This window comes from Apis cerana, linkage group LG6 (genome assembly GCF_029169275.1).
Source record: "Apis cerana isolate GH-2021 linkage group LG6, AcerK_1.0, whole genome shotgun sequence".
NCBI lineage: Eukaryota > Metazoa > Arthropoda > Insecta > Hymenoptera > Apidae > Apis > Apis cerana.
Window position 1 is genome coordinate 10,828,357 of NC_083857.1, and position 26,816 is coordinate 10,855,172.

The following is a 26,816-nucleotide window of genomic DNA, read 5'->3' on the forward strand; positions in this document are numbered from 1 at the left end:
AGAAACGTGTGGCGATACATAGAGGCGAGGCACGTCTATCTTCGAGTTAGGGATACAACAAAGTGATAGACATACAACCAACTTAGACCTTTTAATTAATTAAAAAAACGCTGTCGTATACGTGATGCCGTGAAAATTGCAAAAATTGCGAAATTCACGCGCATAATTGAAACGGTTCAATTTAAATTTACTCGTATAGGAAGTTACTAAAACTCTGGTAGAGTTGTGTGGAATCATGCTTGATAAATTTCGGAACGGGATCGAAAGGATTTGGGCGAGATCGGCCGAGATAATGTTGCATTGATCGGAATCCCGAATTTTCGGCATGATAATCGATCGGCTCGATAATTTTAGCCAATCGAATCGATAAAAAAGTATATACTGCCATATATGCTTATATTCCGAAATATACGAATATATACGAATCCAATCTGACCCAGCTTTGACTCGATCTCGGTCCCGAAATCGTTCTCCGAACTCGGAAACTCGACGAGGATTCCACAAACCTCTCAAACGAAGGGACAAGGCTACGCGTTCAAAGCGATCGATCGTGAAATTTCTTTTCTCCTGTGAAACACGCGGCTCAATCTTCCTTTTCATCGATCTTCGATAACTACGATTACGTTCCCCGGATAGGTTCTCCACGTTTACGGGGGAATTCTCGCGATAGTTCCCGGCCATCGATCTCCCACACGTCGAACGAAACCGGTTGACCGAAAGGCAAACAATTTTAAACCGATTCAGTTTCCTTAATGGCCCCGCGAATACGAGGGAAAAAGAGATCGTTCTTGGACTAAACATTTATAAGCCACAGGAACTTGTTGTACTTTCGATACGCCTTATCCGGGTTTTAACGTTCCACGCGACTTTATCGACAAGGGAGGGGGATTTAAAGATCGATCGTTCGCGCAACTTGTTGCGATCACGACGTGTACCGATTCCGATGTAATTCTGTCGAGAGGAAATTTTCCACGATTTTATAATATTTCTAACAAACGGCTACTTAACTTTCTTTCGATCGCAAACGTTCGACGCACAAAGGGACGCCACGAACAATCGAAACATATTTCTTTATTTCTTTCGTGAAATATCCGTTTAATTTCGAAGTTAAAAACGAGCGCACGTTTAATGCATAAGGGATTTTGCTTTTGAATTTTTCATTATTGGATTTTTCTTATCCGAAAGCGATCTCTTAATTATTTTAAGCAGCACAGTTTGCACAGGATAATCTGAATTTGCTCGTTAAAAGCACAGGATATGTCACGTAATTGAAGGGATTTGAACGTTCTGTTTGCTTGAAAATAGGACAAATGGAAGAGGAAAACGTTGAGTGGTATAAATTTTATCCTTTTACTCGAAAAGGGAATACGTGTTCTTTTTTTTTTTTTTTTGAATACGGATAAAAATAATACTTTTTCAAAATATTTCAAAAATTACAAACTTTTCTACCATTATATAATGATCGAAGACTGGACGTAAAATAGGCTGCCTGAAGATTAATTTTAAGGGAACAATCTATTAAAATTTGAGATTTTTTATTTTAATAATTTTTAAAGTTTTATTGATTAACGAAAAGAACAGAAAAACAGTGGGGAAACATAAACATCATCACACCTCTTTTTTATCTATTTTCAACCAAATAGAAATAACAGATTTCTTATATCTATTTTGAAACAAGGAATCTTTCGATAGATAAGAATTATATACTGACATTTATAAATTTCGATGGACAGATCCATGTTGGTGGATGAAATATCTTCCCCGAAAATTGCAACGCACCTAAACAGTATTACGAAATAAATCTCGGAGGACGATGACGCGATGTCGATGGGACAGCGCGGAGAAAATCACGGCGCGATCGTGTAACTTCGTTTCCTCGGCTACGTTCTGACAAATAATCGATCATTTTGCAACATAAATGCAAAATAAAAAAAATAAAAAAAGAGAATAAAATTAAAATTAAAAAAAAAAATAGGTGCCAATGTACAGTTATCTCCTAATCGTTTTGGAAGCAAGAGTATAAGAGACGAATAATTCTTTTTTACAAGAGGAAAATTTAACGGAGAACAAACGTACGTGTACGTACACTTAAATATTATCGCGGTATAGTAAATATTCACCGTGGCTAATTAATCAAAGAAGAGATCTATTTATCTCTATTCTTTGTAATTTCAAATTATTTTTACTACCTGTCTCGAAATCATCAAGTTATCTACGACTCGATGAAATCTAATTTCACATTATCCTCCGTAACAATTTTCACAAATTTCATATTTTATATTAAAGTTAAAAATAAAGTTGGAACTTCGCAGATCTGCCACGCGATATTCGAAGATTTCTCAGACGACTTTGAAAATCCTCTCGCGCTAACGTTTCTATAATAAAGGGACACGTACGAAAGAAACGTAGGAAAAACGAGTCATCCCCAAATCCTGGTTCGCACAAAGAAAGCCGCGACCTCCTATCGCCGGAAGCGAGGTTACACGAATATCGTCGTGATATATTTTAAGCGGCCTAGCAGAGTCGCGGTTCGTCCGATCCAATCGTTCTGCCGTGCCCTGTAAATACACATACACACGGACTTTAATTGCACGCTAATTCACGACGTTGTTTATATGTAAATGTGGGCACGTTCGAAACAAGCGCGGCAGCGATCGGTTGGTACGGCGCCACGAGTATATTTTTGTAATTTTGTATTTTGACGTGTTCTCCGTATATCGCTTCGACGCCCACGATTATCGCGCCGGGGAAGATACTTTCGTCTCACGTTTCCAAGGAATTAAACCAGGATCCGTCACGTTTCGGGCGTCAGAAAACGAGCGGTGAAATATAACGGGGCGGTCGTCGGATTTCTCCACGATTTCTCCACGCCATCATCTCCTCTCCTCGTCCTTTAATTTCCCCCCCGTCGCGTATGTGCACGTTCTCGACTCAACTTGATGTCGAGATTGGACGACTCCATATGGATTCGAGTTGGCAAGATTTCGTCAAGGGTTGCTTCTCTTTTCTTTTCTATCTTTCAATGATATCCGATAAATCCAGTTTTGAAACCGAGTTAGAGGAAATAAAATTCAAAATGTTATATTTGTTCGTCCGGAAATGATAAATCTTCGTAATCCTTTAATTTTTCAGAGACGTTTATTTACGCGTGAAGGTTCGCATAACGTCCACTCGGATATAAATTAAGCGGAAACAGAACACCTTTACCCATTGTTGACGAGATTTGTTTCCCCGCGAATCTCGTCGGAACACCTCCAATCCTCCAATCGCCCCCGTCTCTCCCCATCCAAGTAACGAGAGTATACGCGAAAATAGAACGTGTCGTACGATCCCCTCAATTATATATATGGGGGGAGGGGACCCCCGTACGTACTATTAGCCGTGGCGTGTTTACCAGGGATGCGCATGACGAGGCAGCGTCACTCGCCGTGTGCAATTATTATGCCGAGGATACTTTGTGCGCGCAGTTAGGCTGTTCGCATTAATGAGCGAAACCCCCTTTGACCGGGGATGGAAACTTGCTGCAATAACACGGTTTACGCGTCACCCTGCTCCTCCTCCACGCTCCTCCACCACCACCCACGTCCCCTTCGAGACGATCCCTTCGCCCTCCTCGGACAGTTTTTTTTTTTTTTTTTTTTTCAATCGATAGAGGCATCTGTGTGGCAACTCGATGCCTCGTATATCTCTCTAACGACTCTGCGTATCTACTGTGCCAGGTATATATCCGCTTGAAGTCATTGCAACGGGACTTAAAGGGGAATTAAACTTAAGGGAGGGGAAATAGATACGGGAGAAGGCGCGCGGGTGGGGAATGTAAAAAAGGATGGTGTCTAAAGTCCGTGTAATTGCGAACACGATCTTGGTGTATTTTTAATGAGGCGCACGCGAGATTTTTCGAAGGAAACGAGAAACGGAATGAAAAGGCAACTCGCGACAACACCTTTAACGGAGATGAAAGGACTAAAGGTATCGCGGCACTTGTTACTTGGGTTTTCTCGTTCAATTATGGAATTATATGGAGCGTCTGTGTTTCTCGTTTGTCGTTGTCTCGTGTACCACAGTCGATTAGACGAGAGTTAGTTTACGGTTTTTAATTGGCAGATAAAGTTTGCACCGCGCGTTGTGGAAATATTAGGAACGATCGATTCGATCGATTGTTTGCGGTATATATTGGTTCAGCTCGACGATCATCATCCCGTGGGAAGAAAGGAACAAGGGTGAGCAAGAGCGTGATTTAATGTGAGATTGGTTTAGAAGTTACTGTACCCGCGACCCTTGTCTAAAAACGGGTATTTACGCTGTTGAAGTGAATTTCTATGGGCACAATTGTAGTATCGTTTTCCGATAAATGTAGATCCCATTTCCATGATTTTTTTTTTTTTTTTTTTTTAGTAATTTATAGGCACATTCTGTCAAATTGACGTTGACAAGGTTTCTCCTTATTCATCTTGTAATTGTCGATATTCTTGACAAATTTTGATACACTTTGGGGGAAAGATAATCTATTTTGTTGTATTATACATTAATCGAATCGTTTGTTTCGTCGAAAAATCGACCAGTTCTATTCCCCGTCTCATGCTGCCGGAAGAAACTTTTACTGATAAGAAATATCGTTGTTGGATTATTTTGTTACATAGATATACTTAAAAATCTCGTAGCTTTTTGATCCATCTCATTTTCGAAGCTCCGCAATAACACATTGTTATTGTTTCCATCTATCTAAAAAGAAAAGAAAAAAAAAATTAAACCGATTTTTAATCGACGATTGCGAATAATCTTATTTCTGTCATGAAGTATTAACGCGAAATTCTTGATCTGCAATCATAAAGATGCAGACGAGTATACCGTCCGATTTACAAATCCGACCATACTTGGAGATTAGATGCATAATTAATTTGATAAAATTTAATTTCACGATCTGATACGAAAGCATCTGAATGGGAATGACTGGATCAAAATGTATTAGATACCTCGAGACAATTTCAAATCGATCGTTTTTATGAAAGATTTTTATAATTTTTATAATATTTATCTGCTATGAAATAAAAATAAAAGATAATTTCGATCAAAATAATTTCTTTGATTTCGAAAATACTATTATTGACGAAAATGTAATAAAATTACACATAATATAGGGACAAATATAATAGTGTTTTTTTAAAGATTAATAGATTATTGTATTATGGCACATTTAAATAACAAATTCGACAGTACAAATAAATTTAGTTAATTGTGAGGGAAATTTAAATATCTCGCTAGATTTATTCCAGAAATAATGTATTCATTCGAGAAACATTCGCAAGACAAATGAAACATGTTGAATTCATTCCAAAAAAGGACGATAATAATCTTCCTAATTATGCTATTTCTGTTTTTTGAAATATATTTTTTAAACGTATTCTTAAACGGTTCTTTCAAACGTAATGAAATATTTCATTAAAGCGAAAAAGTTCATAACAATTAATTAATTCTCGGAAATGAGATATAAAACGCTGATCTGATATGGTCGAGTATATAAAAATTAGCAGAAATTATACCAGTACAATAAAAATATTAATTTTCTCCTGAAATTAAAGACCATGAAAAATAAACGATAAATGTGAACTTTTAAATCTAATTTTCGAGCACACAAATTACCGTATGGTAACGATATATATTAACGATTATATTATCGTGTGAATCATCTAGATTTAAGTGTACCATATGCGTATCATATGTTTAAATATCGTTCGTTTCTATTGTACTGTAAATCGCGTGAAATTATACATTGCATTTATTTACTCATCGATCTATCGTAACCATTCTTCGAAGACTGACACTTTTGAAATTGAGAAAATTGTGTAATTTCATTTAGCTTTAGTTCTATAGATTTCTCGATAAGGAATTGCGTTTGTAACAACAAAAAGATTCATAATGACGAAGTGAAGAACTCGAAATGATGCGATTTTCGTTCCAAAATAATTTCCTTAATACAATTGAACTTTGAAGATATCAAAAGTATACTACAGTTATAAATGATCCACGTTTCGAAAAAACGTATAAACGCTTCTAGGGGAAGATTTCATCAGAAAGTGTTAAACGAGAAGATTTTGGTGTAAACCAGCATTGTTGATATACTAAATTATAAAAAATTTAGAAAGTTTTCCTAAAAAATATTTCTTTTGACTGTGGGAACATGGATCATGCCATTCTGTATGAAAAAAATATATGTATATCGGTAAAGATATGAAGGAGCTTAACAAAAGAGACAAAGATACAATAGGTTTTTTCCTATTTATGGACAATGCTGGTCACAAGTCTAAGATCAACTGGTTACTCGAGATTATTTTTCAGAGTTTTCAAAAATATTTGTGACATAAAGTATAAAGCATAGATTAGAACTTTATGTCTTTTAAAAGTGGAACAAAGAAATACGAAATAATATAAATATAATAGATATTACTCGTAAATAATCTCGAGTAATCAATTGATTTTGAAAAAATTATATTGCGAATAGTTCTAAATAAAAAAAAATATTATAATAATAATAATAATAATAATAATTGTGCTTTCTCGATTGATCGCTGAAGTCGTGTCCTAATCATCGTTGAAACTGCCTAACTCATTCCATCGCCACTTGTTTAAAAAATATATATATATATATATATTATAGAAGGATTTTCCACATGTATACTGTAACGTGTAATGATAATACCGTGCAGAATGTAAAGCATGTTCCTGACGAAGAGTTGTTAGGGCGCCGTTTTCTATGGATCCAGCCGCGTCCAGATTTCTCAGATATTTGTACGCGGATTTTCATGGGGCCGAGTTATGAATAAATGATGTTTCATTAACATATTTTCGTATCTCGTACAGCTCTAAGTTGTACAGGATAAGAACGCTTTAAAGTGTTTTTATCGTAAATAGGGATTATTATAAATGTAAAGGAACTATGTTTACGTGTCACGATATAGGTGTAAGAAAAACTCTCTAGGGAAAACGTAGAGCGATCAAGATTTTTTCTTTTACTTTAGATTCTAGATGACATAGGAATGTTAAGGATGGATAATCGAGGTAAAAAATCTTTGCGAACGATGATCATGTCTTTTTTTTTTTTCATTTTATTATATACTGTCTTTTTTATTAATATTCGTCTTATTATTATTATTATCACAGCTATTATTATTAGATATTATTATTAAATAATAATTAATATCGTTAATATTTAATATTCCTATCGATTTATATCGCTATGTTAAATTGTTATTATTATTGTGATCGTGATTATTTTTAGCAAGTTTTATCAGAAATATTGTACTATTTGCTTTCTAACGTAATTTAGTTTTATCATGTACAACATTTTTGGCCGATTATAATTTATACGCCATTGTCAATGTACTATCACTGTAAATACTATACATATTTTATAAATGAAATATTTAGCGTGACTGTAACATTAAGAGAATGTACTGAAAGCACCACTCTGTACACTCCACGATGGTTAAATTTTAATAAATATTTCCCAATCCCATTATTGTCTATTTTCAATTAATAATTTAGAAGAATAGAGGAAAATATATATATAATTTTTTAAATACATTTTTATTGAGAAAATAGCAATAATATCAGCATTTTCGCAGTCGTTCTTATCATTACAAATATAATTAATTATTTTTTGGTTTCAACAGACTTTAATATTCTTTCATCTTTGGTCATTTTCTTTAACTTCAATAATGCATTCTCACCATACTTTGACATTAATTCTTCAACGAATTCATCTTTCAATTTTTTTAAACAACTGAAATATAATTATAATATATATATTATAATATATGCAAAGTTATGATTTAATCACCATTTAAATTAAATAGAATAGAATGTTAAATAATATTAATTAATATGAAATATTTCCATTTTTAACTTACAAATTCTTCTTTTTAATTATATATTTAAGAATTTTGATCTTTTAATTATTTTAAATATTATATATATATTTATTAGCATTACCTTCTATAAATAGAGTCAGTTCTGAACTTGCCGATGTCGAGACTAGGGGCGTGAGGCCGATGAATAATGAATGTATCCGGTAAGACAATGTACCTATATAAATCTTCAATTTATGGCATCGTGCTATAATGCTCGGTGTTTTAAAATCATTTAGAAAAGATATTTATAAAACGCCTCTTACTTATAATTCAATACTGTCAAATGCGTCAAATAAGACACCTTGTTCCACCCAAAACCAATGAATCTGGTGTCGTAACGGGGCGCTAATCTTGAGACTACGATATACGGCTCAAAATCTGGTTCCCAAGAAACCTATAATGACAATAATTTAATAATTTACATTCAAATAAATTCAAATAAAACGATCAAACTTTTTAATGTACGTACTTCGTATGGTTCCATTGTATTACGCCAATAAGTATAATTAGTGGCAGCATGACCCTGGGTCCAAACGTGATAACGAAAAGTATATAGAACACCGCGCTTTAAAAATTTCAAAAGTTCATCCTTGTCAGCAGGAAAAGTGAATCTAAAAAACGTGTATCTAATATGTATTACGCGATTCTTTTATTTTGATTTTATAATAAAAAATTTAAAAATACCTATAACGCTCCGTTTCAAAGGCTGGAACGATCAAAGCTACCTTATCTGACTCGCTAATATTCAATTTAACGATATAATTCATAAGATTTTCGTGTAATCTATATTGAGGCAGAAAATCGACATCCAATTGAAAGATGTATGGGGTTGATATATATGACATCGCAATATTTCGTAAATAATTAATTGGATAGAGTTCCTAATGAAAAGAATTTTATATAATTAAATATTTATACACATACATTAAATATGTCCTTTTTATTTGTTTCTTTTAGTTTAAAAATTATGAAATTATATATCTCGATTCAATTATATATATATAACTAACGAATAAACTTTGTAATATGTGTACAAGACATAAAATATCCTGGTTAGACATACCCCATCCTTGTAAACGACGTGGTATGCGATGTTCTTCCTGTTTCTCAACTCGATGGAACCGCGTACGAACTCTAGGAAATTCTGCACTTCAGCATCGGTGAGATACAGTGCAACGCTTATGGTACCGGGCCAATGTTTCGATAGGTCTTCTAGTAATGGTATTCTCTCTACGCTACACTGAGTTATTAGAGCAACATCCGCTGGAGTATATACATTGTATTCATACTCAAGAAGGAAAGGATGAGTACGATACAACATGGTAGCACCTTTTGTGAAATCTCGACAAGGACTTGACTCATTATACTAAAAATTTAAAATCTTAATTGATTTATAAATTATCGAATCTATAGTAAATGTACTGATCCTAATATTTTTGTTTTAAACAAAAAACAAATTAGAAAACTTAATGAAAATAATCTCCAATCTTAAAATTTCTATTATCTAGTAATTAATAATCAATCTGGTAATTAGTTAGTAATATATAAAAATATGAATCTTTCAATAAAAAAAGAAACTTACTTGAGACACAGTTTCGTGTTTATCACAACCAAATAAGCGTCTACGTAATAAATTCCCGTCCATCTCGAGGAAAACTCTATGTAACTTACGAAATTCGTTAATATGCTTATTATATACATCTTGTTTGCGAGGAGAATTCCAATGAATAATCTACAGAAAATCGCATGATAGAATAAAAAAATTCGTTAAAGATTGAAAAATGAAAAAATATTTTTAAAACAAAATCTTACGCTTATTTGACTAGTGTCACGATAACATATATCGCTAATTGTATGATCGCTTAATTGAATATTCCACGTGCATTTTATTTTATATACGATAAAAGGACGTTCTTTGATAACGGCATTTATTATATCCTGATCAGCTAAACTAGTTTCCGGTATATGGGCCAGCACACGCTTCGTAACAGCTTCCCACAGGCTCGTAAATTTTCTCTTACGAAGTTGTTGCAAGTGCATTAGCATCACGCCAGTGTTAAAGCCTCGTCCCAATGCCGGCCATGGTCGTTGACCGTAAGACAATGCCTTTATGTACCAATGACTCTGATTTTCTGTCAACCCTAGCGCTTGATCGCTCGAGAACTTCTCGAATATATGCCAAAGTAAACTAACATCGTTCAGCACAGTCACATCCGTGTCGAATACAAGCACTTTATCCTCCCGCATCGCATCCGGCAGAATTAATTTCAAAAGACCGTAAACACCGGAGTAATGTTTGTTCGGTATCCAAGATACTTTTGGTACCCATTTCTCTGCTTTGTAATAGGTTAAATTCACTGAAATGATCGAAGGAATATATTTTAATACAATTGTTAATAATAGATATATAAAATAATAATAATAATAATAATAATAATAAATTGTATACATATCATCCGTTCCTTAAATAATACGAATTTTAAATTAACGTTTCGTTCAAATTTGTCTCACGTTTAAACGACAATCACAATAATCATTATAATTAACGTTTGTTTGTTGACTTTTGTTGTTGACTTTTTTCACACGATTTTCATTGTTAATAGGCTTATATGTGTAACGTTAATTTGTAAGAGGAAAGAAGATTTAATTCAATGTTTTAAATTAAGGACAATAAAAAAAATCGGATAGGCTTTCATTTTATAATCGTATTGAGGTTTTAATAAGTGACCTAGGTTAATTATAGATGATGTATATTGAAAGTGATATCCTTCTAAAAAAAGTAAATGTACAAAATGAAAGCGAAAATTAGTTGATGATAGAAAATCGATAAGAATGAAGATATTAAAAATATTCTATTATTATAAATCAATTTCTCTTTTTGTAACTATAATTTACACTATTGCTAAAAAAGTAAAATATAATATCTTAAAGTATTATTTTTTTCTTAAAATCTTCTTTAAAAAATTTTTATTTTTTATAACTAAATATAATTTATTTTAGTAATTTATTTTAATAATAAATAAAACGTCGTATGTAATTTTAAATTTTTATTCAAGCAACGGATGAAAATGTTACCATGGTTAATTTTTACAAACCATGTGGTAAATCCCATGTTTGGAATACAGTTGTCAAAGTCCTCTTTGCAATTTCATCAACGAGCAAGTGAAAGTGCAAAGGTTTAGTGCGGTAGAATAAAACGGATTTTACTACTGTCACCAGAGCGAATGTTGAATTGTATCCGGCGCACACCATCGCAATATGCACGGTCTCGCATTTTACCTTAAAATAAATCGCTAACCTTCAACGTTTCTATGTTTTTAATTCTGTCAAAATTTATTTTATTTTTAAATGAAAATGATATAAAATGATTCTTAATTGCATATTGATATTTTAAAATATACAAAGGAATGTTAGTCTTTAATGTATTTTAAAGTAAATATAAATTGCAATATAATATAACAATTATAATTTTACTACTGAATAAATATTTATATTAGAAGTAAAACATTTCCGTGTTTATTAAATAAAATAAAAATTTTAATTAGAAGCATCGCAAATAATTTCTTTAATTTTAATTAAAATAGAAAACTAAATAAATATCTTTTTCTAAAATTTAAGAGAAAAAAAACAATTTAAAATACAATTAAAAAATTAAATTTTTTCATTTTTGAAAATGAAAATAGATAATTTATCATTAAAATTTTTAATTCAAATTTTATATCTATTATTTGTTATATAACTAAATTAGTTAATCTCATTAATTATTATGATAAAACTAATTATAAAATGACAAAGCTAATGATGATATACAATTAAGAATCGCATTTAGTAATTGTATTATATTATATAATTCTCATAAAAAAAATAAGTTCGTTGTGGATAACGGGATATCTTCTATTTATAGAAACTCTTTTTTTTATTTTCAATCAAGAAATCGATTATAAATTTTTACCTCATTGTGATTATTTTCTAAGCGCAACTTTTCGAAAGTAGTTATATGTGGACTTGCTTTTTCTATATTCACGGATGATCCCAATTTACCATTAATTTTGAAGGAACTGATTTCGGCAGAAGGAACTATAATAATATATGGCATATCAATATCAAGAAGTAATATAATAAAAACATGAATATTACCGTTTAATAATAAATACAGGTAAAAAACTGCGGATGGTATTAAAACACCGAACAAACATCCTACCCATGATCGAGCCATTGCAATATGACAGACATATTTCCTGATTCGTTGAATGATTAATAAATGAAATTTATCGAGCTAATTCCAATATCTATAAATAAAAATGTAAAATTAATGTGCGATTAACGAACAAACTGCATCTTTAAATTTTGAATAATTTTAGAATAATTGAGAATTAAAATATGTATGTATTCTTTATGGTTTACGTAAAACAAGTTATAATTATATCATGCTTTTTGTAACCATTCAATATTTTTATTATTTCCCATATATAAAAACTATATGGATAAAATTTATTATATATATATAATAAAATAAAAATATTTTTTAATTGTTCTGACATTATTGCTTTGTTATTATTACCTTTATACGTAACGTAAATTAAATTTAAAAATTTTATCTAAATCAAATTACTTGACATGCGCGTATGACATATGGAACAAAAACAAAAGGAATAGGTTAATACGATGTGATACAGTAGAATCGACTTGTTGAAAATAATAATACTAAAATACAAATAATATAACTGAACATATAACTGAATTATTGTATGATATCTGAATGTCTAGAAATACATACCTCTAATGTTGCAATTTTTTCTTCGATTGTCACGCACTTAAATCCATGCTCAAACTACTTTGAAAACCGAGTTCGAATATGATCAATTTTATATGTGAATTTATACACACGAATTTTCTCAAATATTGGCACTTGTTTGCGCTTCAATGAATCACTGTTATATCTTGGAATGTTTACTGTAAACCAAAGCAAATTCACGTAATTACAGTTACATACTTAGGAACAATGACGGAACAGTATGCATTCTAAACACTTGAAGCAGGAAATCTAACATAAATAGTTTAATCACTGAATAACGCAGTAATAGAATTACTACTCAGCCCGCGTAACACAGTATGAGATGTCGAACAGTCGGTAACTTATTATGTAGTTACTTACGTCTGTTAGTAGAGGGCTACAATTTATCTACAACCTGAAGTTAATCGAATATATTATAATATTATATTTAAAACTAAATGGTATCCAATAAATCTTCGCTACGTGCAACAAATATTCGTTAAATTGTAAGTACGTACACAACTTTTGTACTACGTACACAATAATATTTTTCAATAATATGGATTTATTTAACTATATATGATATAATCTTCAATTATATTTATGATAAAATTATCGTATTGAACGTTGTATTAAAATTCCTATATGTACATATATATTTGTTAAGTATAATCGTTAAGTATAATCAGATAATTATATGTATACATATAAAATTTAAACAATAATTTTCTATGGGATTGTATAAAATTATATTTTATAGTCTGTTCTTACATTTTATGAATTGTATAAAATTGTAAGTGCATATCGAATTTTTCATATATATTGAATTAAATATGTTATTGATGTAAAAATACTATAATAAATATATATTCTATCTTGCACATAAAATTTATATCATAAAATATATTTTGAAGATAGAATCGAATTTATTTATATTAACAAATAAATGCTTTAATTTGTGTCTTTAATTATTAACTAAATGTATAATTAAATGTATTAATTAGTAAATTAATTAATTAAAAATTAGTTATGCTAAAATTATTAAATGCTAAAAATAATTTCCTAAAATAAATATAATATCCTAAAATGAATAAATGAAAAGAATATACTATTTAATGATATGAAGTCATAAAAAATTTTTTTAAAAAATATATAAATTATTTAATTTATTTCTGTTGCTTTAGGAAATGAAACAGATTCTTCTTCTTCTTCTTTAAGTTTTGATAATCTTAAAAGTTCTGTATTTTTTGACCTATAGAAGAAAATTTTAGAAATTAATATTATAGGCTAAATTTTTATTTATAATTTTTTAATATTAATTGCAATACCTATTTAATGCTTCTTCTTGTTCTCTTTTTTCTCTCTGTCTTTTTAAAACTCTGAATGCCACAAAAACAATTAGAAGTAAAACTGGAATTAGGCAAGCAAGGACTATACCAGTTGTAATACCTGCTTGACGTGAATCATATTCTTCTTGACCTGTGATTTTTAATATAATTTATATTATTAATATAAATAAAAAAAAATTAAAAAAAATTATTTTGATTACTAAATAATGAAAAAATTAATAATTAATATAAAATTAATAAACAAATGTAAATATAAAAAAGAAAGGATAGAATAAAAAGGACAAGAATAATAAAAAAAAAGAAAAAATAATATTTTTGGTGGAAATTTCCATTCCACTAAAGATTAATTAATTATTCAAATACTTTATCAAATTTATATAATAAATGCATGTGGAATAGAAATTTCCCAAATATTGAAAGGTATAGAAAAAAAAAAAAAGTTTATTACATTGCATGATTTTACATTAATTAGCAAATATTTTATACAATAATGTTATAATAAATTTCATTATTTAAATTTCAAAAAGATATAACATTTTAATTATATATTATGTATTATGTTTTATAAAAGTATAAAGGTTATTTATGATATTATAATGTGTTGTATTGTTTTATAAATGAATATAAATGAATATTTCTATTCCACAGCAAAAATAACAAATAAATACTATTTAAATTTTCTTATTAATATTTGATATAAAATTTAATTAATATATTTTGAATAAATTTAATTTTTGTGCAAATGATTTGATTGCATGCGATTATTTTAAATACATAATCGCAATTATAATTACAAAAATCTATAAACATTTTCTTATACAAAGGGAATGTTTTCAAGAAGTTTAATGTAATGATTTTTGAAATGTTAAGTGTGTTATATGAAAATTATTTAAGTAAAAATGAAATATTTTCTGACGCTATTAATGTCTCGTGATATTTTGTCAATTATTTTACACGTCACTTTCTTTACTAGGACTTCCAGCCTTTTTAGATTCTAAACTTTTTTCCAAATCTGTCGGAGAACTAGGTTCTTTTAAATCCCAATCTTTGTCTTCGAAATCAACATCCGGTTTGTTTGGCAAAGGTTCGTTAGTACGATATACTTTGTCATAAGAAAGAGGTTTTTTAACCCCACTTGGAGGGCTGTTACTAGTATCGCTAATAGGTGAAATTGGTCTATCGTATATTTTTAACGGTGTGGCCTGTTTCGACAATGTTGAATCATTGTCAATACCAGACCCGCGTTCAGAATAACGCCACGATTTCACGGAACTTTCTTGCTTTTGATTCTTTCGTATATAAAGAAAAGCACCAGCGACACATGCTGTTACAGGGATTAAAACGGCGCAAATAATGCCCATTGTTGTCCATGCTGTACGTTGAGTATACTCGACTTTACCTATTTATGTAATAGCAAAATTTTTATTTTTCTTTTTTCATAATTTTGTCTACTATTTCAATGATGAACTATTATTTTCAATGTACAAAATGCGATGATTAATACGATTTTTTAAAAGATAAAAAATGAAAACAAAAAATAAAAAAAATGAGCAATGGATTGAAAGCAATGAATTTTTATAATTTGTGATACTTTGTTATATTAGCGAGGCATGTATTATAAGCATCGATATTAAATATATATTAAATATAGATATTATTTTAATATTATTTAAATATAAAGTCAATTCAAGTACTCACGTAAACACTCTGTATATCCATATTCTGGAATATTCCAATAACCTTCCGGAGTACAAACACGACGTTGATCACCAACTAATATGAAATCTTGATTGCATTCAAAAGTTACCTTTGTACCTGGTACGAAAAAGAAATTACTTTTTCGTCCAAAACGTGGCGTTTCTAATACACCACATGAAACAACTGAAATAGGAAAGAATAAAATATAAAATATACAAATTAGAAAAATAGTTATTCATCAGTTAAAGTTACTTAAAAATATTTATGACTCACCTGTTTCTTTCATATTAATTTCTCTTATTTCAGTATATGTATTATAATAATTTTTTGTAAAATGAGCCATGTCACGATTAAGCGACATAGCATAATCATATCGACACTGATATGAATCTCCGCAAAGATCAGCAGCTCGTTGTATATCATACGATCTGCGAAAAAGTAAAATAATTTTTTTATTTTTACAACTAATTCAAAATTTAATCATTAGAAGAAATATTAAATAATATAAACCTGTTAGAAAGCAATATTTCTTCAGGCGTTTTTCGCCATTCAGGATCGAAGGTTTTGTTAAAATAATAACTTGAAGTTCTACCAAACTCTCTCTTGAATAAGGCAGCTCCTCTAGCATCGTCTTCTTTGTCTTCCAATATCCAATGAATTGCAAAATCTTTGTGCACAGCCTCAAAATGATTCAAATTGGACGCTGCTACTTGTTGGCCATCTGGAGTTATCAAATCATCTGCGATATCAAAGTTCCATTTGCCAAACAATCCTTTGGTTTTATTCTAAAATGATAAAGATAAATTTATAAATACAATATATCATTGAATTATAAATTCATGTTTTTTTTTTTAATCGTACCAAATATGTCCAAGGTAAATAAACTCTGGCTGACATGTATCCTTCGTTTTCGATCACTTCTACACCGGCACCAGTGTCAAACATAATGATCACTTGACTCTGATTCAAAATATACGTAGGTGTATAAACGACCACGCCAGTAAAGTGTTGGAATTTTATAGCTGGTCTATCGAAATATACTGGTTGTTTATTCGCAAAAACATTGAGACGATATCTCCATTGTGCGTGTTTAGGTCTTAATCGAACTTCTATGGTTGCAGAATTGTTTCCTCTTGCTGTATTAAAAAAAAATGAAGATATTTTTAAAATTATAGAATTTCAATAGAATTTCTAAATTTTTATTGTTTTTACCTGCTATAGATGTTAATTGTGTAGCTTTAACTTCACCGTATATGTTATTTGGTACTTGTTCAAATCTTCCTTGGATATCGAGCTTATCTTTCAAGTCATTTACACGCACTAAAACGAATTCTCCCTTCCCATTAAACGTGTATTCCAAACCATCGAATGTTGCGATATGGGGATCACCAAATACCGTTGCAATAGCTGGAGATTGATATGCAATGCAATCTTGACTCGGTCGTCTTTCAAATCTGAACGTTTCACAACCGACTGCATGTTCCTCTTGCCACATACAACACATATAAAATGGTATCACGTCATGATACCAATGCGACAAAGTTGGAACCTTATTTGCCTCATCCCATGGATAGTAGCCCAAATTGTGTGATCTATGTGGCCTTGAACCCCATTGCTGATCATACGTCAACATCAGATAACCATTTTTATCGTAACAACATTGTTGCTCGGAACCATCCATACTAAAATGAAGATCTTTCTATATATAAATGTCTCTTATAATTAAAAATTTATTTATATAAAAATATTACTTACTTTGGTGCACCTGTTCTCACACAATGATGCGCATGCATATTGTACATGCAATCCAAATTTGCATCTTTATCACAATCATAATCCGGAAGGAAACGACCTTTATCAGTTAACGCATGCTTCAAGGTACACGGACATAGAGATACTTCTGCTGCGAAATTCTTCAAATATCTGTCATTCATAATCCATTTGTCGCAAAGTCGTTGAGACCATTTCGTTCCATACATTCTTTCCCATTGGGGAGCAAAATACCAGCCCAATGGAATTGGTCTACTCCATAGATTTCTATACGAATTTTTGATATTATCCGTATAATTTTTATAATATATATATATAATTATTTTTATATATATGATATACATACGGTGTGATATTTAAACCAGTATGTTGCTCTGGGTCTGTCAAATTAAGTTGAAGAAATCCGAAAGTCATATCTTGTTGATAAGGATTGTTTTCATCACGGTATGTAGCTGGTCTAATAATGTAGTATCCCAAATTTGTGTATGCTCTCTACAATTTTTTAATTAGAAATTTTTTTTCGAATCTATTATGAAATAATATTCTGTATATCGTATGTACCTCCAAAGTAGTGATATATTCGAATTCAGGAGTAGTTTTTGTTTCACGGTATCCCCATAAAGATATCTGCACTCCTGCGTTCAAATTACTGGTTAAATTGTATGGAACCCAAGTAATTTTTATTTCTGCAGGATTTGCTTGATGAACGGAATTCGATACAAAGATCTTCTCTGCCGCTGTAGCTGGGGTCTCTAATAAAATCGAATAGAATAAATATTTATTTATTAATAATAATCGATAATAAAAGATTTTAATTAAAATTAAAATTTATATGTTACCAATGAAATATTTTCCTTTCCAATCGTAACTTTTACTGTCACCAACACTGATTGCAAATCTAATGTATCCTTGTGCTTTCACAAACGGTTGAACGCAAATCGCTCGGTTTTTATCGATCACAGTACCTATCACCCATTCGTTCTCGAACATGCATCGAATTTTTTCAGTCTCGTTGAAACATGGACCAGTAATATTTACAATTGTACCACCCAACATGTTTCCACTTTCGGGCGCAAATACAAGAGGCAAATTTGATCCAGCTATAAAACATTATTATTTTATACTTACTTAATGACATTAATATTATTAATAATTGTTATCTATGCGTTCAATTTTACCAATATCTTTATTGCAGACTGCAGGCAGTATTATTTCATCTATTCTAAACATATGACGTCCTGGAAAGTTATTTGCCCATCCTCTTCCGGTCAAATCACGGATGGATGATCTTTGAGAGTAAGGCTTGTATTCGTAGCTTTGTGTACCGTTTCCAGCGTTAAAACCAACCTAAAAAAAACAATTAATTCTTACGTATGAATTAATTTACACCATTTTAAAAAAAAATTAAAATTAAATAGTGAGTGATATTTATCAGAATTTATTAAATTATTTCAATTCAAAATAAAAAAGGAATAAATTTAAATGATATAGTAAGAAAATTTCTGAATATATTACATTATTGAATATAATAATAGTAATATAATATCAATGAACTTACGAATGCTGGAACTCCACCTTCACCGCGCGTAGTATCACCACCAGCTTCTGTGTGACTGGTCCATTGAATATCCAGATAATTAAATATCACATAGGTGTTCACTTCATCAGTGGCTAGGACCATTTGAAAAGTGTTAGTGATGTACAAAGAATTATCGATACCACCGGTGAAAGACATATTCTTCCACGTTACTATAACTGCGTGTTTAGGCTCGAAAGCATCGGTACCAATAATACCCTCGCGAATATCCCACTTAAGACGTTCGCGCATTTCGACTCCAAATTGATCTTTTCTCGTTTGTAAATCTCGTTCCATTCTATAAAAATTAATTTTATAAATCTATTTTAATTTGAATCTATAAAAATTTCATGATAGATTACAAAACATCGTGTAAAACATTCGAATTATCAAGATTAATTAAATAAACGGATTATCTTTATCAAAGTTAATCATTTTTTCGAAGAATCGAACTCCAATCATGTATTTAGCGATAAAGTTGATTAAATACAATTTTTTCAAAAATTATTTTTTTTAATTATTGGAATATTTTTATTAATATTAACCGACCTAAAGTATACACCTGGTTTTCTCTGATCTATATCTGTTGGCCGTATTTCTCCTATGCGACATTTACTGAAAAATATCCCTATAAAACTGGGATCGTTCTTTTTTGGCCAATCTTTAACCGGGAAAACAAGAGGATATGTATAATGTACCGGAGGATCACTAAACTCTAAAAAACCATTCATTGATACCTGAAATGTATAAACAAACATAACAAACAATTTTTTAAAATACTATCAGATTAGATTAATGGTAAATAGTCAGAAATCATTTGATAAGGGAATAACAAATAACAACGTACTCTGGTGTAATTGAATCTAAATCCAAAAAAGGGTAATTGAAAATTGAAATTTTTATGTGTTTGAGGTGTCGAAGCTTGGATTTCCTTTTGATAATCGCCTTCATTGTTGTCACCTCCTTTATCGAAAAACCAATACATGAATTTGGATCTGATTTCTTTCAATCTTGTCTCTGTTAAAACATAATCTGGAACTGAATCATCCGAGCGAGGTGCATATCTGTCTGCTTCCGCTGAATCGGAATCTGTAAGGATAAATGTATTTTAATTCCGATATTGTAAATATGATAGTAGATGTAAAATGATAAATATAATACTGTAAATACTATAGTTCCATGCATTTATATCTAAATTGCTCAATTTAAAAAAAATTCAAATGCTACTAATTTTGATGGATTTTCTATTAATATCGCTCTTTATAAACAAAATTAACAAATTAAATATTAGGGTATTACATTTACACGTACGATAACGCAATCATGGATTAAGTCGAATGTAAATGAGAATCAAATGAAATAATTTTAGTTCAGATATCAGGAATGTAGAAGATGGATTGGAAAGCGTGTTACGAAAGCTCATTGCGATATAAATTCAATGATTCATCTCCGATTCATGTTTGAGTGAGTAACTGATAAAACAGATAAGATTCTTTATTTAAACTATATAATAATACTATAATCATCTATCATTCTAACATAAAATGAAATCAAATAATAATAATAATAATAATAATAATTAGTGTAAAAATTTATCAATAAAAAATTTTTTCATTCAATTTAAAATAAATTTTTCTTTTTTTTTCTATTAATTTATATTTTTTGAGAATTAAAAGAGAAAGAAGAGAATTAATAATGGTCACGCCTATTGATATCAAAATACTTACCGTATCTTACATATTTTGAAGCCGGATCAGTTTTAGTAGTAAGGCCATAAGAAATGATTTCTTTATTAATTGTATTTTGTTGTTTAGAATTGTCATCAACATTAATTGGGACTTCCTCTTTTTCTTCTTCGCTCTTCTCATTGTAGTCGATTATATCTTTATTAAAATCTATTTGTTCTGACAAATTATCAAACTCTGGTGATATTTGTTTATTATATTCATTATATTCCGGGGAGATCAATTCTTTGGATTGAATATCGTCTAATTTAAATGCACTCGCAAACGTTTCATTTTCGATTTGCACCGATACCTGACTGGTCAAGAGAAAAAGAACGCACCAAAAAAAGATAAATTTTGGAATTGCAAAAACATTAAGATAGGACACATTCCGCATTTTTAATGAGGGTAAATGAACTGATTTGTCTAATTTACAAAAAGAGACTGAGCTTGATTTCAGGTAACGAGTAATGATAACAGTACTGATATCAGTTATATTGTGATAACGCGTTTATCTTTTTACTACAAATGGATAAGGCAACGTTATAATTTGAACGAACAAAATGAAGGGCTACTGCCCTACTTTTGAAGGATGCAAAACGCTCTTTAAATGAGAAATTGGGAATTGTTTTATTATTTGTCGAATAATACGGAATATTAATCAATGGATTTTTTTTTTGTTATTTTTGTTATATACAATCAATTAAAGTCATAATTTTTTTAAGTAAGTTGTTTATTGTATTTTCTGGAACGACGTGTTATTTACAAAAGAAATGTGTTTTGCGATGTCCATTTTTAAAGTGTGGCAGAAGATCATTCTATCTTTAGTCTCATAATTGCGTTTCTCACAATAAAAAATATGTAGTATAATATAAGAGATCCTACCTGAAAAATAAATAATAATAATAATAATAAAAAAATTTTTTTGCTAATTGTTTTCTATAAAATCGGATTCATTATAAGAATTATAGAATTTTGTTTTCAAATACTACATATTAATATTTTATTCAGTTGATCTAAAATTGCACAAAGCGTAATTTTGATGAATATTTATTAAAACACTAAATAAGAAATCAGGCTTAAAAATGTACTGATCTATAAATGCATTGCGTGATAAATGTACATATGAACACTGATAGATGTACTTAAACAATGCAATCTTGTTTTTTCTTAACTTTTTTTTTTGTTATACTTAACCAACCTTCCATATCCCAATAGAGATTTTGCAAAATTCTTAAAAGTAGATTTGTTTCCTTTTTTTTTCTTTTGTACTGCAATTGTATCTTGTATACCAATATTGTCATAAACACTTGTAAAGAAACTATATTACATATTTTATGTTGTTCAGTATTGTAAATATTTTCGATTAATAGCACGTATCACAGAAGAGAAACCTACGAAATTCGACTCAAATTCGAGGATACAAAAAATGCACAAATATGAAAAAATCTTCCTATAGTTTCATTTTCAATTAGTGATATTTTATAATCTACAGCAGTGATTTGAATGTAATATTGTGAATATGAACTATACGCTTGATCATTAAGTGAAACATTATTTATAACATTTTATTTGTAATGAAATAATCTGTTCCGACTGAGATGTGATAGCTTTTAACATTACGAAGACGAAGAATTATCTCCATTACTGTCTAGATATCCTCCTGAACCATTTACAACGAATGATGTTCCCAAACCATACAAATGACCACAATATTTTGCATCATCAATGTTATCCTCGAAAAACATCTAAAATTAAATTTTTTTCAACATTATATATCTATAATATATTTTTTAATACCCATATTTTTAATTGAAAGATTTTTTTTACCTCTCGCATTTTAAAGAAAACCATTCCGGTAAGTAACGAATCCGATCCAGCTTGATGTTGTGGCCCAACTCTTTGAATTTCCAATTGTTCTGCTACCTCTTGTAGGCCCCCTTTCAAATTTTTGCAAGATTTCATTAAATACTGTGAATCAAATGTTACATATTAAAATTATACATTTAGATTTTAATGATTATGGAAAGTAATTATTTAAGAAAACATACTTTTACATCATATATTGTTGGAAAATATATCCTAAGAAGTTCGAAAAATTCACTTTCTTCCTGCGGTAAATTTTGGTCTGTAAGAAGTTTTAATAGATAGCCAAAGTCGTAACCAGAATGAAAGGATAACCATTTTATGTCGTCAACAAGAACAATTCCCGATGTCATTAATAGTTCAGCAAAATCTAATGGATCAATGCCTTCTTCTTCGTGTTTTTTGAATTGTATACCACTGTTTTGCAACATATCTATACTATCTTGTGCATACATATCTTCTCTATAAAATTATATATACAACATATTATTATTATCGTATTTTATATCTTTGTGTTATTCTATATCGAAATATATCTCAAACTCACTGTAAATTAAATTTGAAATTAAATTGCCATGTCGTATAACTACCACCAGGTGTATTTCCCGATTCGTCGAGAAATGTAAGACCGAGTTGAATTATTCGTAAGAGATCTACATTACATCGTAATAACTGATACTGATAATCAGCACTAGTTCTGAATTCACCTGTAATAAAAAATATATATATTTTATTTTAAAATTGAATAATTATTATAATATTATCATTTTATTATATTTTACCAATGGGCCTAGCAACTACTCCAGGAAATTCAGTGTCCATTGCAATATATTGATACTGTTGTACGACTTGCCGAATTGTTCGAAATTCTTCTTCGAGATTATGACCCCAAACATCTCGGATCCCACATTCTTCATTACTGGGCATAGTCGCCCCACCCTTCTGCTGCCCTATAGGGTTAGTTCCTCCTGAAAATATATAAAAATATAAATATTATTTTACATAAGATAGATTATAAATTTTAATGTAATTTTTCCATATAATAATTTTCTCTCATAATAACACATAGTTAAATAATAATAATATTTTATAATGCAATTAATTATTTCATTTTAAATTGTGGGAAAGACCATTTTTGGTTGGTACTATTTGTATAAACACTCTTATCAATTGCCTTGAGTAAGCATTAGTTCTTGAATAACGCAAACTGATTACACACAGGTATAGACCAACCATAAATGAAGATTGTATTTTAATAATAATAATAATAATAATAATTATAAATTTTTTAATATACAGTCAAATCTCATTATGGAAACAAAATTTTATTATTTTATTATAATCAATGGTCATATACCTTATGTTATTATTGATTTATAACTTATTATACAAAGATTATTTATCATCAAATTATACGAAATTATAATAAATACTATTTATATTTGCAATATTTTGAAGTACTTTTTTTTATAAATTAATAATTTTATTATTTATCTTACAGAGCCTACATAATGGCTCGTATAACTGCACCTTCTATGATTTGTGCATTCTTCTGAAATTCTCTGAAAGCGCACACCTTTTCTTGCAGCAACAGCGACTGAATATTTCTTGGGAACTTCATTGCATGTTTTAATCTATTCTACTACTTTCAAAGAGGACTTCAATTATGTAGTTCTTCTGGAAGGATGTTTGACGTAATATCATCCACACAAATCCAAAGTACTTTATCTATTTTGCTTCACAGTTCCTGCAATACGTATGTGCCACATTCATTATTTAAATGTCATATAACTTTGGCATATACCTTTGGTATTCATTATACAATCAATTATTATTTAACTTAAATAAATATATGTCAAGTCCAACACTTCTCAAGGCTTAATTTGACTTAAACTTTACTGTAATTCCTGTTGATCTAAGATGAAGTTACAAAAATATTATATGTAAAGCAATACATTTGTAAAAAAAAAAAGAAAATATTTATATATTTACAATGTATTGTAAATTAATACATACCGGTAGCTGAGGGCATAAGGTTAGATATTCCTGTCGTCACCGGAGCTATTTTTATGTTTAATTCCCACTGTCACAGTTTTACCTTCTTCATATCACTGTAAATATACATATAAATATTATTATATATTAAATAAAATTTATTATATAATATATAAATTTAAGTTTAGAAACATTATTTTCATATGTAAAAAACACGAGAAATTAAAAAATGTTAAATAAATACGAATTAAGTGATCGGTAAATAACATTTCAATTTAAAGGTTAGAAGTCCGCGCAAATATGTATCGTCATTTAATAACGATCTTATAGTAAATAAAAATATCAAAATACAATATTAACATAAAACCTGTTAAAAAAATAATATTAAATAATAAGAAATAATTTTGGAAAGCATTAATCCCTAAATAAATGTATAGATAAAAACATAGGTTATGTATTTCAGATAAACAAAAGCAACTTGTTTAAACGAATGTGAAAGAAATAAATGTTATAATATACCTCTTTGTATGCTCGTTTTTCCACACGATGTTTTGGTATGTCTTAAGCGAAATAAAGCTTTGTAAAACACTTATCGCTCTCTTAAATCTTCTGTCACACTGCAAACAGGTTAAACGAGTGTCCAAACTCAAAGCAGCAATTCCCTCTATATACTACCTGAAGTTAGGGCGCCAAAATTGCCAGAGCGGACATCTTCGTTCGTAGTATTGTTAAGATTACAGACAAAATATAACACTAGGCTATAGCATTATCAATTGAGGTCCATAAAAAGTTTTCCTATATTAATACATTCTGAATATTTTGAAAATTAATATAATTATCAGAATTAAGTAAGAATTTTAGTATCTAGATATAGAGATTGGAAGAAAAGATGAAGAAATATACTTAAAAAAAAAATTATATAATTTATTTTATATATTAAACGGTAAGATTACTTTTAATAGTATGAATTTGTGCCAAAGTTAGTTTACAACGCTTATAATATATTTAATTTAGTAAAATTTTAAATTATTTGAAATTAATTTATGAAAGAAAAAATAATTATGTCAATAATCTCTATTATCATTATTTAGTTTATTGACAACTTGGGCTTTAAACCATTGTTTTCATTCCAAGATTGTCCTTCTAAAAATATATTATAAAACCTAGAATATAATATCTATAATTTTTTATATTAAAGATTAAACATTTTAAAAGATAATGAATTGATATATCGTGATTGTACGCGCCAAAAGTAAGTATAGACAAGGAGAGCAAATAGTGGGAGAACAAAGATAGGATAAAAATTATGGAATCAGCGCCATCTCTACAGTATATGAAACTAATATAGATAAAGAGTGCAAATAAAAAAGGAATAGAAATAGAATAAATATCCCTTAACGCTATCTCTTGAGCACCAAGGATATCACTTCAAAGTTAAGGTAAGATAGAGCGAGAAGTATCAGCGCCATCTTTTGAATATCTATCTTAACTTATCTTTCCAAGAGATATTTTTAATACTCAAAAGATGGAGCTAGCAATCAATTCTTACTTTATTTCTGTCCTTTTCTTACTATTTGTTATCCTTTATTTCTGTGTTTCATTTACGGCACTCTAGAGATGGCGCTGATTTCCCAATTTTTATCCTATCTCTGTCCTTCTTCTTCTATTCACTCTCCTTGTTTATATGCTACAATTACAATAGAATTGCATGTATTCTAATGGAAAAATATACCGAAATTTGACAATCTCGTGACAAATTTGAAATTGATTTCCATCCAAATTTGAAATATTTTTGGCAATTATAATTTCAATATAAGAAACAAATATGTGTGTGTTCACGTCGTTGTTCACTTATCACTTCGTATTAATAAAAATGACAATCAAAAGCCGGCAGGAAAAAATAAAAATAAAAAAAAACTCTTGCAACTTCGATATGATTTTAACAATAAAATATTTTTATTTCTTATTTTTATTACGATCGACTATCGACTTTCACGAGTTATACGCAAAAAAATATTTTCTTACCTTGAATCAAGCAAAAATATAAAGTTATCGATTAGAGATTCGGCAAAATGTACAGTATGTAAAAATAAATTCTCGAAAATAAATTCACGAGTTTAAAAATCTTTAATCTATAAATTTGTACGAATCATTACT

At 29.6% G+C, this 26,816-nt stretch overlaps 3 protein-coding genes across 7 annotated transcripts; all 3 read right to left on the reverse strand.

The window, feature by feature from the left end:
* Nucleotides 1-1,904: 1,904 nt before the first annotated feature.
* On the reverse strand, nucleotides 1,905-13,713 carry LOC107993815 (xylosyl- and glucuronyltransferase LARGE1). Of its 2 annotated transcripts, XM_017050437.3 has the most exons (12): nucleotides 12,685-13,713; nucleotides 12,045-12,196; nucleotides 11,860-11,984; nucleotides 11,003-11,186; nucleotides 9,720-10,264; nucleotides 9,490-9,639; nucleotides 8,971-9,273; nucleotides 8,592-8,788; nucleotides 8,377-8,518; nucleotides 8,171-8,301; nucleotides 7,990-8,082; nucleotides 1,905-7,780 (listed from the first exon to the last, which is right to left on the reverse strand). In XM_017050437.3, the coding sequence occupies exons 2-12, from the start codon at nucleotides 12,121-12,123 to the stop codon at nucleotides 7,651-7,653; spliced, it is 2,079 nt and encodes a 692-aa protein (XP_016905926.1). In that variant the 5' UTR covers nucleotides 12,124-12,196; nucleotides 12,685-13,713; the 3' UTR covers nucleotides 1,905-7,650. The 2 variants fall into 2 exon arrangements, with proteins under 2 accessions (XP_016905926.1, XP_016905927.1); XM_017050438.3 differs by lacking the exon at nucleotides 1,905-7,780 and having other exon boundaries at nucleotides 7,985-8,092.
* Nucleotides 13,714-13,817: 104 nt separating this feature from the next.
* On the reverse strand, nucleotides 13,818-21,277 carry LOC107993825 (protein mesh). Of its 2 annotated transcripts, XM_062076326.1 has the most exons (16): nucleotides 20,802-21,277; nucleotides 19,922-20,163; nucleotides 19,624-19,811; nucleotides 19,057-19,372; nucleotides 18,677-18,845; nucleotides 18,338-18,598; nucleotides 18,060-18,250; nucleotides 17,845-17,990; nucleotides 17,484-17,765; nucleotides 16,941-17,410; nucleotides 16,590-16,864; nucleotides 16,239-16,513; nucleotides 16,002-16,156; nucleotides 15,729-15,911; nucleotides 14,010-14,160; nucleotides 13,818-13,933 (listed from the first exon to the last, which is right to left on the reverse strand). In XM_062076326.1, the coding sequence occupies exons 1-16, from the start codon at nucleotides 21,193-21,195 to the stop codon at nucleotides 13,843-13,845; spliced, it is 3,789 nt and encodes a 1,262-aa protein (XP_061932310.1). In that variant the 5' UTR covers nucleotides 21,196-21,277; the 3' UTR covers nucleotides 13,818-13,842. The 2 variants fall into 2 exon arrangements, with proteins under 2 accessions (XP_061932310.1, XP_016905938.2); XM_017050449.3 differs by lacking the exons at nucleotides 13,818-13,933; nucleotides 14,010-14,160 and adding an exon at nucleotides 14,777-15,429.
* A 959-nt stretch (nucleotides 21,278-22,236) lies between these two features.
* On the reverse strand, nucleotides 22,237-25,390 carry LOC107993826 (CCR4-NOT transcription complex subunit 7). 3 transcript variants are annotated; one of them, XM_017050452.3, is made up of 7 exons: nucleotides 25,179-25,390; nucleotides 24,681-24,775; nucleotides 23,447-23,632; nucleotides 23,212-23,371; nucleotides 22,850-23,126; nucleotides 22,629-22,769; nucleotides 22,237-22,546 (listed from the first exon to the last, which is right to left on the reverse strand). In XM_017050452.3, the coding sequence occupies exons 2-7, from the start codon at nucleotides 24,694-24,696 to the stop codon at nucleotides 22,418-22,420; spliced, it is 909 nt and encodes a 302-aa protein (XP_016905941.1). In that variant the 5' UTR covers nucleotides 24,697-24,775; nucleotides 25,179-25,390; the 3' UTR covers nucleotides 22,237-22,417. The 3 variants fall into 3 exon arrangements, with proteins under 3 accessions (XP_016905941.1, XP_061932321.1, XP_061932322.1); XM_062076337.1 differs by lacking the exon at nucleotides 25,179-25,390 and adding an exon at nucleotides 24,195-24,411 and having other exon boundaries at nucleotides 24,681-24,779; XM_062076338.1 differs by lacking the exons at nucleotides 24,681-24,775; nucleotides 25,179-25,390 and adding an exon at nucleotides 24,241-24,393.
* Nucleotides 25,391-26,816: the final 1,426 nt, after the last annotated feature.